This window comes from Apaloderma vittatum, unplaced genomic scaffold, assembly GCF_000703405.1.
Source record: "Apaloderma vittatum isolate BGI_N311 unplaced genomic scaffold, ASM70340v1 scaffold10103, whole genome shotgun sequence".
Classification (NCBI taxonomy): domain Eukaryota; kingdom Metazoa; phylum Chordata; class Aves; order Trogoniformes; family Trogonidae; genus Apaloderma; species Apaloderma vittatum.
Genome location: NW_009707519.1, coordinates 19,730 through 32,828, shown reverse-complemented (window position 1 = coordinate 32,828; position 13,099 = coordinate 19,730). Strand labels below are relative to the sequence as shown.

At 39.7% G+C, this 13,099-nt stretch overlaps 1 protein-coding gene across 1 annotated transcript; it reads left to right on the top strand.

Moving 5' to 3' along the window:
- Positions 1-5: 5 nt before the first annotated feature.
- Positions 6-13,099, top strand: LMLN (leishmanolysin-like (metallopeptidase M8 family); the record flags this gene model as incomplete). The annotated part of the gene is made up of 16 exons (XM_009866234.1): positions 6-82; positions 177-207; positions 729-811; positions 1,274-1,391; positions 2,216-2,394; positions 3,043-3,148; positions 3,339-3,433; positions 4,440-4,557; positions 5,698-5,805; positions 7,491-7,567; positions 8,143-8,253; positions 8,989-9,121; positions 9,699-9,858; positions 10,614-10,744; positions 11,439-11,649; positions 13,005-13,099. Coding segments are annotated over 16 exons (1,833 nt in total), but the record flags the coding sequence as incomplete, so codon positions are not given.

Here is a 13,099-nt window from a genome sequence, read left to right as displayed (position 1 = left end):
CTCTGAAGGAAAACCGCGTCTCGAAGAGGAACGTGGGCCAGCAGCTGAGAATTCGGATTGTGTACGACAGGAGCGTGGAGGAGTGAGTGTCATGTCGTGGCCTTTTTTTTATTTTTCCCTGCCTGAGAACGTCAGTCCTGCCAGCTAAAGCGCTTTGTTTTGTTTTTTAAATGCAGTTTGCTACCTGAGAAAAGACACCTGATAAAGGTACGCTCTGTCAGCTTCCCCTCTTTGTTTGCACGTATTTTGTTGCATGGATGCGGTTAAGTTTAAAGCAGATTTAATTAATGGCTTTGAATACCAGCAATTTCGTATCCTCTAGTCCAGGAAACCAAGGCTTTCTGTATTTTTTTTGGTGTATTTTGCCTCCGTTCCACGTACTCGCAGGGCTGTGTCGATGCTGTCCAGCAGGTGTTTGCTGTGCCCCAGGGTGCAAAGGTTTCCGTGAGCGGTATGGATCGAGCTTTTAAAGCCTTTTGGAAGCTGTACATTCAAATTAATACTGTCTCCCTTCTCTTTTTGTCATTCCAATAACAAAATATGGGAATCCTGAACCAAAATATTGCCTAAATGTGCTGATAACAGTTGAATGTCTTAAGAAGCCTGGATTTCTGCTATTCTGCCATACCACAACATCTAGCAAGTTCTTTGTGACTTGGTAGTTAATGCTTTTCAGATGAGCTATGTCTGCACTGCAATTCGGTGACTTTTGGTTTTGTTCTGTTCAGAACAAACTTTTTCCACAAGCTATATCTTATTTGGAGAAGACATTTCAAGTGCGCAAATCCACGGGTACTATTCTACTGAGCAGGTATGTGAAAGTTTGTTGAAGATCACTAGCTGTATTTGATATTTAGCCTTACATCGTATAGCCTTTAAAATAAGAGTAGGAACGTAAGAAATGCCCTCCTGAATCAGACCAGTGACCCGTCTGACCCACTGGCAGTAGCAGATGCTGTTTAGCAGCGTTCATGTGTCTGCTGACCGCCTGTGATGAGCATCTACGTTTGTTGCCTCAGAGATGTTAAAGGGTGTGTGTGCTGCCTGTTTCCTTTTGTGTGAACGTAGAACCTGTTTCTAGTCACTTTTTTAACCTGTAGATTCTCCATTAACTGGAAGCATTAGGTCTTCCAGAACAGAGTGACTGCCAGCTCACACCGTGGAGCTTACGTTAAATGCCTGCACTACAGTGCTGTTGGGCACTGTTAAGACTATTCTACGATTTCTTTTTAATAACAAAACGATGTTGACTGTCTTTCATGTTTGAATGAAGGCAGTGTGCGACAAACCAGTATTTAAGGAGGAAAAATGACCCTCACAGATATTGCCGAGGAGCCTGCGCAGAGCACACGAGGTGTGGGCCAGTTATAGTTCCTGAGAAACACCTCCAGGTAAGCTAAGCCACCCAAGTGATCCTTAACCTTTGAAATGTTACTGGTTTGTGGAAATTAATAAAAAATAATCAGTATTGTTAACTGTACTGAAGTGACTTGTTTGTGGGAGAACCCTAAGTTTGAGCATCAGAATAGAACAACTTGAGTTATTCTTTAGTTTATGCTGTTGCAGCCAAGTTAAACTGGGCTGTTTGCTGTTCTCTAAACCTGTGTTGTAGTGAACTGTGCAGAGAGGAAAGCTTGTTGAGTTGCTGCTAGCCCACTTCATTATTCACCTGTGTTGGCAAGCCAGTTTTTCAGAGAATAGTAAGTTTTTATTTGTTTTGGAGACCTTATTTGAAGAGGTTATCCACTGAACTAGGAACACATTGCAGGAAATGCTTCTAATTTATCTTGCATGAATATTTGATTTGACTACAGTATGTGATCAGTAGATTCTTTCTCTTGAAGTTTCAACTACAGTGTTAAAAATGTACTAGATTACACATGACATGCAATTGCTACAATGAGCCAAGTATTTCTTTTAATAGGAAATAAAGAATGCTCATTTGGGGGTATCTAGCTTGGAAGGCCTTAGGCCCTTTTTTTTTTTTTCCCCCCAAAAGCTGACACCTTCCTGGTGTCTAGTAAATCAAAAGAGCTAGTCATTTAAAGTTATTCTCTGGCTCTGGTTTTCCTTACTGTCTCCGTAGGGAGTTTTCTCATCTTCTGCAGTCTTAAAGTGTGGATTTATTGTTGGCTTTAAGCGAATTGGATTTTGTAATGCAAAGTTTCTGTCATAGCCAACGTATTTTAATGGTTCCGTTTGCACGTTGTCAAAGCAATGCAGGGTGTGCAACGAGAGCGAATGGCACTATGGACCCACGGGCTTGCCTGACCAAGAAGGGGTTCGAGATGCTGACTTTCTGCTCTACGTAAGTGCTCTCACTACTGAAAGGTGTGGCCATGAAAACATCATTGCATATGCAGCCTACTGCCAGCTGGAAGCTGAAATGGACAGGCGAGTATTCCCTCGGGTGCAAACTTTATTTTTAAAAAATTTTTATTTTAATTAAACTTTTGAGTTTTTAATTGGTTAGATGTGGAGTCTAACTGTTTGCCTGTACTGTATAATACAGCAAAGTAGAAGCTGATATTGACGTAGACAGGCGCTATATTTATGTACAACCACAAAACCATCAAGTAGTGCTTAACTTGCAAAGCCCAGGCACTTAAGCCCAAGTTAATCTTCCGCTGGTATTACTTGAACTTTATCCAAGATCCTGTTTCTGCTGAGCTTTCACGAATGTAAAGGAGAATGCAGATGGGCCCTGCAGACGTGGTTCTTGTTTCTAGTTGAGTTGTAGTCATTGTAACAGACACTTCGTACCTCTCTAGGTCCTTACCTAAAATTCAGATCTGTGACACTGTTGTCACTTAACATCTGTGCAGAACACAGAGTGTGGAAATTGGTTCCTCTCCTCCTCATCCAACTAGTCACTGTACTGTTAACAGACTGTTTATAAATGATGGGGGTGGGTGGTTGGAAGGGCTCGTTTTTACATTAAGCTCCAGGTTTTTTTATATATATTCTGCCTCTTCAAATGAGTATGATTTGAATTTAGTAGTGTTTTACTGAAAACAATTTAATTACAAAACTGTCTTCCAGACCAATAGCAGGATATGCTAACTTGTGTCCAAATATGATTTCAACGCAAGCTCAGGAATTCGTTGGCATGTTGTCTACGGTGAAACATGAGATCATCCATGCACTGGTAAGGGTTGAGGTTATAAGATGCGTTTTGCTGAAATTTGTGCCTGCTTCCTCACATACCTCCAGCTCGTTGCATGAGAAAGGTGTTTGGTGGAGGAAGGCTCTTGCTTTGCCTTCTTCAGTTTGTATGTTACTTGCCTTAAGTACCTGCTTACCAAAGGATTTCCATGTGCTTGGTTTTTAACTCGAAGGGTTTCTCAGCCGGACTGTTTGCGTTTTATCGTGATGATGATGGAAAACCTTTGACAACAAGATATGCAGATGGACTCCCTCCTTTTAATGAAAGGTATTTTATTTTTCTGGACCTGTCAGTACTCTCACTGAAGGATATTTTCAAGTTGCCCACTTTAGGATGTGTTCTTGTCTGTTGAAAATCTGGACTGTTTCCATCATTAGAATGCTTTGCCTTTATTAAGTTCAAGAATGGGTGTGTAGTGGTTTTCTATTTTTATTTTTTTTAGTCTTTTTTTACACTGGCATTAAGTACATATTACTCAGATATGTTACAAACTAAGGCAGGATTTAATTTATCTAGAGGCTTGAAGTTAAGCATTAAAATTATCCGTGCTTAAATTTCAGTGCTTGCTGTGCACTTTACTAAAATGAGACTTTTATTTTCTGTAGCATGTCCAGTGTCAGTGCAGTTCATCTTTTTTTACACTGGCATTAAGTACATATTACTCAGATATGTTACAAACTAAGGCAGGATTTAATTTATCTAGAGGCTTGAAGTTAAGCATTAAAATTATCCGTGCTTTTATTTTCTGTAGCATGTCCAGTGTCAATGCAGTTCATTTTTAAGATGTATCTCGCTCAAGGTTTATAGTTACGCAGAACTGACATCGTCTGCAGTCTGCTGCATGATTTTTCTGACTCGTTATTGAATGAACAGCTTGCATTGTTTTGTTCTTCATTTAGTTGATATTGTAGGAATGTTCTTCTAGAGCTTTCTTGGAGGTAGAAGGGTAGAGAGCTTTTGGTTTTGTTCACCTTTTTCTAATAACAATTCTGGGGATTTTTATTTAATTTCTTACACTTTTGGTAATTGTAGACAATATGTCTTAGGTCTGCAGGCATCTTTTTAATAATCTTACTTTGGCTTATTAAATCACAGTCGTGTGTATAATGAATGCGTAGCTTACAACTGCAAAATGTTGCATAATAAGTTTAGACATCAGAAAGCATGAGGAAGTATAGAGATTATTCATGATTCTGTTTCTTAGGGAAATAAATCTTTGCACAGTGGGGTGTGTTTGCGGGAGACATTTGTAACCAAAACATTCTTCTTGCAGTCTAGGTTTGTATCAGTGGAGCAATAACGTCGTTCATCAAGCAGTGAGGTTATGGGACGTACGTGGTGGCAAAATGCTGCGCCATGCGGTTTATCTTCTGGTAACGCCTCGTGTAGTTGTAAGTGTGGGTTAACCTGAACTTGTGAACGTTGTATGCCAAGGGTACTGTCACGTTCTCGAGTCAAAAGTTATTCTTTAAGAAGCAATAAGGTAACATTGTGTGCCCTTTTCTGAAAGTGAGGCCCGAAGACTGTGTGTTTATGACTGTATCCAAAGTAGAGTGGAAAGTGGTTGACAGACAGTGTGAAATAAATAAATTGACCCGGTAAAAGACAATTGAAGGCACTGGGGAGTAAATTATAAAAGATTAAGCAAAACTGATGTTGAATAGATTCCTTAATCCAACTTAATCCGGTTGCCCTAACAGATAGTGTTGTCACTGCTTTTCTTGGTTATAAGTTTGTCCTATTTTCTACTTTACCCTTTAAAAATGTTGTTTTAATTGCTTTTTACTGATTACACAATAATGCAGTTCACACTTCTGTCATGTTTGAAAAGAAACTTCTCACGTATTTTTGGAAATCTCTCTTGCTTCCCACACCTCTGGCCTCCAAGAGAACATATGCTTAACTGGAATAAATTCACATTTGAAATAACTTACAGTGTTAATCATATTTGGCCACAAATAATCTTTTTGTTTAACACCGTTTATAGAGCAATTTTGGTTTACTTGCCCCTGCTTTGAAAATTGTCAGTGCTGGTCACACTGGTCAGAGCGTTAAAGGTGCTCCTGGGTGGTTCTGCACTGGCACAGGCTGGGTGGGGGCCCCACAGCGACGTTCTGATGCCTCTTGACACCTTCAGATATTTGCAGAAAACACTTCTCAGTGCAAAACTAGTTGACCCATACAGCTTCCTATTAGAAAAGTGGGGTGGGTGGGTTGGTTTTTTTTGTTTTTTTTTAAATATATGGTCGTTAGTGTGCGTGCCATTCTCAGCTAATTCTGTTGCTGTTTTATTCTTGCAAACTTGCATTGTTTATTTCCAGGAGATAAGTAGGCAGATTGTTAGGCTTAGTGTTGGGGTGCCTTCTGGCTTAGTCAGCCTCTCTCTAGAAGTGTTTCTCATTTGGTGGAAAACAAGATGTTAGAAAAAACAGCGCTGAAATAATTCTAAAAGTTCATTCTAGAGCTTTACGACTGCATATAGATTTTTGTCTCGATATTTTGAGAGTGGTGTCGAAATGTTTTCTTTCTAGGAAGAAGCTCGAAAACATTTCAATTGTCCAATTCTAGAGGGAATGGAGCTTGAAAATCAAGGTGGCATGGGTACTGAGCTCAATCACTGGGAGAAGAGGTTGTTGGAGGTTAGTGCTGCCATCAGGAATGGAAGGGGATGTGGGAATGGCTGCTCTCCCCCCCACCTCACCTTTATTTTTAGGTTTATAGTGGTACCAACTGGAGCCTTGAAACTGCAGGTGTACCAAACCTCACTGATATATATATCTCACAGTCAGTACTAAACGACAAATAATTAAATGTCCAAATTCTAGATAAATCTACCTTTCTACGTTGTTGCTAAGTCTCAGAGTACAAGCTTGAGATAAAGTGATTACTAAAAACCTAAATACCTGCTATTTATCCTTTTGAGCATGTATGCTCCCTTTTTTTTGACGACAGGATGTATTCCTCTGAGTGAATTCATCTTTGTTACCCTCTGCCTCTTACACATGAAATATTTGATCGTCCTGTCTATTTGTAATCTTGGCTTCATCTTTATTCATATGCCCTGGGGTTAGCTTTTGCCACAGCTACTCCAGAACATTATCTGATCAAGGAAACACTTATTTCCCTTCTGACATTTAAGCTTATTTTTATTTATAGCTTTGCATTTGATGATATTTTTGGCAGAGATGCTCTTTCTAGTTATTCTTGTATGCAGTGGGGAAAATGCGAGGAAAATGCTTCAGGACAGACCTTTTTGAGGAAGTAATCCCTAAAAATGCCTATTTCTTGAGTCCAAAATCGTTAGTTTTTCCTGCTTTTCAGTCATCTTTGGTGTGGAACACTAGTTTAAAGCTAATTGGAAAGACTGACGTGAGAATGAGGAGAATTCTAAGCATTGAATAGGATTAACAAAAAAGAGATTATTACTAGTCTCCTTCCAACTTTCTAGAAAAAGTGTCTATCTGGGAAGTAACCCATATAGTTTGGTTTTGGTCTTGACCCACCTCCCGTGAGGTGTTACAGAGAGAGCAAATGTGATGCTAATAAGTCTGCTGGTGGTAACTCCTCCTAACCAAGCTGGAAAAACTGCATGTTTTGAAGAAATAATAGAAATAAGATGAAGTTCAGTAGTAGAAATCTCAGAGTTCTGTAATTAAGAGTGAGTGACTTTTGCTATAAGCTCAAAGTTTATTAGGTGGAAATGACTGAGCAAGAAGGCAGCACGAGTCTTACAATTGCCAGTTATAAGACAATTAGGAAACTTCAAGGTGACTGGAGTTGCTCTTTTGAGGATGGTGTGGTCTGGCTTATTTTGAAACGAGATGGAAAATTCCACTGCTGCACTAATAAAGCTTCTCTGGAGTGCTGAGTCCCTTTAGTTGTGTGTCCTGTGCACCTTGCTCCTGAAAAGGACTACTAGAAATTCTAGGAACACTGCAAGTCAGTCTTGCACAAGGAAATTAAATAAGCTCGCTTTTATCTTAGCAGAAGGAGATGAAAGATGGGGTGCGATTGCTACTGATAAATGTGCCAGAAGAAGGAAGAGTTTTATTTATATTTATTTTAAAGGAAAACGAGTCCACGTTGGTCATGAGTAAGGTTTAGCTGGAATGTGGAGTGAGTCTTCCGATTTCTAGAATTTTGAAACTTTGTAGAGTGGAGTAGGGAAGGATTTGATCCCTTTTATGAAAGAAGCTGGGCTTCGATTGTCAATAGTAAGAAGGAACTGGAAATAAAATGCTTTTTCATAGGAAGCTTGCTTTGTTTGTTTGTTTTTACAATAATGCTTTTTAGTGGCTTGCTAATAGTAACTGGTAACTTTCAGAATGAAGCAATGACTGGATCTCATACACAGAATCGAGTCTTTTCCAGGATCACCTTGGCGTTAATGGAAGACACAGGGTAAGAGTTGATAAGAACGGGGTTTGCTTTGGTTCATTTTTTTGGTTCTTCACTGTACTTGATTTTTTTGGAATTGATGCACTTGTGCTTACCCATCTGCAAAGCAGTAAATAATTGACATAATTAGAATTACATTAGACAAGGAATTACACCTGGGATGTTAATTTTTCTTCATGTATTTAAAAACCCATCTGTTCTTAATCCAGCCTTAAAAAAATGCATTGCAATGCATAGTACTGTTTGTAGTGTCCGGTTTTTTCTTAATGTAAGTCTTCTCAGGTTTTTTAGCTCTTCTTGCAGATAAAAAGCATAAATTGTCTAAAATTTTGTCTTTCTATATGCAGATCATGATACATTGCTGTTGAGCAAATAAGCAATCAAATTTTCTTTTAGTTCCTTGTGACTTGAAAAAATAGTGCAATTGTAATATGTTTTGTCCTAGACAGAACAAGCTTCTCTTTTTTTCTGCATTTGAAGACCTTAAGGCATAGCATGAAGTTCTTTGAACTGCTGTTTTATTAACTGGAATGCTAATTTTTTGAACTAACTGATCTAATTTCAAAATACCTTTACAGCTGGTACAAAGCCAATTACAGCATGGCAGAGAGATTAGACTGGGGACGCAATAAAGGCTGTGACTTTGTAATGAAGAGCTGCAAATTCTGGATCGACCAAAAAAGGCAAAAGTAAGAATGCAGTCTTTTAGAAAAAACGAAGAGGAAACCTTGGTGCTTGTTTACATTTGTTCTTCAAATGCTACTGAGTAAAAAGGAGGAGGGATACAGATTGGCAAGGCACGTGGTCCTGACAGAATGTGCCTGAGGAGGAGCACACCAAATGGGTGAAGTGCAGAAGCATCCCCCCACACCCCTCAATAAACACAGAACATCTCGGGGCGCAGAATGCATTTATGCTATGAGGGCTGTGCTTTAGAGAGGAGAGGAGGGACTTCATCTAAAAGTGTTTGGTTTCTTATTTTGTCCCTTTGAATTAGAAATGCAGCCTGTGTCATTCTGCGTTACTGGATTGGACTTAAGGCAGCAGAAAGAGACTGTCATTTTCGAAACCTGCCTCCTGGGTTCATTGCAATACTCCTAAATTTCTAGGACCAGCAGAGTAGTGGGCCTGGTTTTGCTTGTATGTTGGTTTTTATTTTTTCTTTAAGGTTTAAAAACTAGTGTCTTTGAAACCAAATAGGTGAGAGTGTTTTGTAACTTTGTTTGCTGGCTTGATAGTCTTTAAGCTAGAAAGGTCGTAATCTGGCAAGTAATAGTGATTAGCCTCCAGAGAAGTTGGTGCTTCTTCGTGGGATTGACCAAGTGTGGGGGACAGGGGGAACAAACGGTCCTGACAGACTGCTTAGTTAAATTATGAAAAGCAGTTAAGGTCATCTAATGTGATTTTTATTTTTCTTTTTTGAGGAGGCAATTAATCAGTCCATACTGTGACACTTTAAGGAATAATCCTTTGCAGTTAACCTGCAGACAGGACCAAAGAGCGGTAGCAGTGTGCAACTTGCAGAAGTTTCCAAAGCAGTTACCTCAGGAATATCAGGTATGATCACGGATCTTACTTCACTGAATGACTGAGTCTTTGCAGTCAGGTAATTGTATTTTTTTCATTTTTTCTTTTCTTCTGAACTAGTAGATAAGAGCAAATACTGTGAAAAATGTCTGCTTAGTTTATTATAAGGAATCTGGAGGCTGAAAAGAAAGCCTTATGATCTTAATAGAACAATAAGGGTGCTGCTTGGCCATCTAACCCAATACGAGATGGGCGCATTGCTGTAGAACAGGAGTCCTGCAGAATGTTTTGTCTGAGGTAATTCCTCACCCAGGCTGCTGCCCTGTGTCACTGCACGCCGAGAAATCCCAGGTAATGCTGTGCTTGCAAGAGAGGGGGAAGGGATGGGGAGTGATACATGCAAATATCAATCTCTTTGCATTATTTAAGCGTTCTTAAATACTTCTGCCTCATCTGATTCATGGCTGTTGTGAGTTGCTCGTAATAGCATTCCTGAGTAGTTCTAGCCGATGTTCTTACAGCTGTAGTGACTGGTTCCGTTTCAAAAAACAACGGTACGTTTGTCTCTGCACAAATTGCTTCACTGCCCTTTTTTTTTTTTCTTTAGTATTTTGACAATCTTAATGGAGTACCTGCAGAAGAATTGCCTTATTATGGTGGCTCAGTAGAAATTGCTGACTATTGTCCCTTTAGTCAAGAGTTCAGCTGGCATTTAAATGGTGAATTTCAGCGCAGCTCAGACTGTAGGATAATTGAAAACCAACCAGGTCAGTTTTCAGGACTTTGCTATGGCGTTTAAGAAACTACGTTTGTTAACCTGGAATGGACTTGCTGTATGTTCAAGTAATTGGATGTGAAATTAGTTTGATACTGAGAGCTGTGTAAAAGCCTGCTGGGATGAGAAGCACAACACAACTCCCACGTACACGTAGGAAGCGCTCGCAGCTAATTCAAGAATTACATGAGAACAGAAATTAACCCCAAACAATCCAAATAGAAGACAAAGGGTGGGGATGGGTGGGCTGGTTGTTTTTCAAGTCTCTGGTAAATAATTCTGTGCTTCATCTTGGTAGGATTTTTTGTTCAAGGCAGGGAGCTTTGCAAATTGGAAGTTGACGAATGAACATGGACTTGTCTCCTCGAGTAGTGCATGAACATTCAGTTTTGTGGAGCTCCAGAATGCTGCAGGATATTACCTGTCTGTGCAGTTGTCTCAAAAATGAACATACACACCCCCTCTGACCTCAAGCCAGTCATCACAGCCCCCACTCCCTGGGGGCAAACATACTCACATAGATGGAAAGTGCACTTTTTTTTTTTCTCTCCCTAAATCTTGGGTTTCTTCCCACTTTATAATCAAGGCAGTATAAATCTCAAATTGATAATGATTAACAGTCTGAAAGGTTGCAGAAGTAAACCTCAAATTGCAAGTGGAGACCTTGACTAATTATAGCATATTAAGTTGATGTGGACTTTCTGTTCCCCCAGTAAGTTACAGTTCAGTGTACTCTTTCTATCTTAGATCCCACCAAAAACTATGGTGCAGAAAAATATGGACCGAACTCTGTATGTCTTATTCAAAAATCTGCTTTTGTCATGGAGCAGTGCAGGAGGAAACTCAGTTACCCTGACTGGGGTAGTGGATGTTACCAAGTAAGTACACGTTGGGTTTTTATCTTCATTTTTAGAAAATAACACTAAAGGGAGAAGTCAGGTGTAAAATGTAGGCTCTAACTGTTGGAACTTTGCACCTAGACGCTGTATGTGATCTTCTCTGCCTTAGATCACTAGATGATATGACAGGCTTTGAAAGAAATACCTTCCAACCACAAGCCTGTCGTTTAGATTGCATATCAAGTTAAGAGGGATGGCTCATGTGTTACTTCCAGTCTTGGTTAGGACTTCATCCCTCTGACCCCTGTGATTTCTTCACAGCTAAGTAGGAATGCTTAGACTGGAACCTTCTGTTGTTGAAGCTTGAAGTTAATTAGTCACTCTAATTCTTTGAAGGTGGAAAGCACTGTGCGTGTATCACGTATTTTTTTCAGAACTGTCTCACTAAGGATGTCGCTTTCAGCAACAGCAGAGCTCTAAAAAAGAAGCTGAAGTTCACCACTTCTCAGCTGATGATCTACATAACTTCATGAAGAGAGTATAGTCAGTGCTTTAAAGCGTCATTGAACCAGACAGTTGTTCTGAGTGCATTAAAATACGTGCAGTTAATCTGTGTGCTAATAGCAGGAGCTTGCTGAATGTACTCTTTACTCATTGAAAGAGCCTCCAAACCCCACAACGTGTTTTTGATAAGTCACAATACAGACTTGACTTTTATTCTTTTATTTTTCAGGTCTCTTGTTCTCCACAAGGGCTGCATGTTTGGGTCAAGGACACCACATACCTGTGCAGCCGCTCGGGTCAGGTGTTAACTGTGAGCATCCAGATGAATGGGTGGGTACACGTTGGGAACCTCATTTGCCCGGCCTGTCTGGACTTCTGCGACTCCTGTCCCCCAGAGCGGGACCCTCCAGCTTCTAACTTAACAAGGGCCGCACCACTTGGTAGGTTGCCTTGTTTGCTGAAGTGAAACTTGATATTAAACATCTGAAAACTCTAAAGGTTTGTGCTGGGAGAGGAACAGGAAGGAAGAGCCATGGCCTGGCTAGCCTAAGTTTGGAGGTGTAGGAGTTAAGGGAAGACGCTTTTTGTTCTGTGGTCATGCAGAATAGTGGCTAATGTGGGAGAAACGTGTCTGAAACAGAACTACTTCATATCACATCTCCTTCTGGTAATCATCTTGGAAATCTGCCTTTAGCCTGGCAACTTACCAGAAATTCTGATCTGTGTTTTGAAGGCTGTACTATTATTATAACCTTAACAATTATCACCTTGGTGGGAAGTGAGTTCTCTCTTGTATAACTTCCCATTGACCAAGTTAATGCTGTAACCCAGAACAGGAAGGATGGGTGCCAGTTTGCTTTTTGGGGGAGTAAAAAAAGCTTAATTCACTGACTACCAGTTAATGTTTTGTCAAGAATAGATGGCTTTAAAAAAAAACAATTGGTGAAAGAGAACAGTTTTTACAGTATTTTGTGCTAGTGGCTTATTTTTAAGCCTCTCACTAATTCTTCAATTGTTGGATGCACTGTCTCTGCTGCAGTTTTCAAAGAAAAAAATAGTTTAGTTTACTTGCCCACTCAATTCTTTTTTTTCAAAACATTGTGCTTGGGTTTGTGTGAGCCATTTCACATAGTTTTGTCTCGGAGGCAGTAGCATTTCAGTGGTTGGTGGAATGAGTTAATAGGTTAGATTTTAAAATGATAAAGCTTTAACCTGGGAGATTCACATCATCTAGCATCTGAATTCATGTCTGGTGTTTTTCACACATCTATATGCATGTGCCTATGAAGGTTTTATCTGTGCAAAACTGTATTTGTGTCCATGGTTTTCCGAAGCTTCACGGCTGTGCGATGACCTACCACACAGATGAACTCTCCAATGCATGGATTGGGTTTTCCCTCCTTTTTTTTTTTTTTTTCCCTTTTCCCTCTTAATCTTGGTGTTTTTGGCTTGGGCTTTCGTAGGACTTACAAAAACCATTAATAGAACCGTCCTCTTAGAGTCTGTGGTTTTGAGATGCTGCTTCTCCCCAGTTATGCCATAGGGACCTTGCTGTGCTTTTCTTGCAATACTTACATTTTTTTCTCATTTGTTTTCCTAGTTGCTGTGAGTGAAGAAACGCAGGAATTTATTTAATTGTAAAGGGAATAATCATGTTATTGGTTGGTTTGAATTCCTAGCTTTGAAAACTAGCAAATACAGTTTTGCTCTTTGGTGGTTTTTAGTGTTCTTTTTGTTATTTTATGTTATCTTTAAATATAACATTTGTAAGCTGTGTTTTGTCTTTTTATTTCAGACTTATGCTCCTGCTCATCTAGCCTGGTTGTAACCCTTTGGCTACTGATGGCTAACTTAATTCCCCTGCTGACAGGATTATTTCTCTGTGCGTAG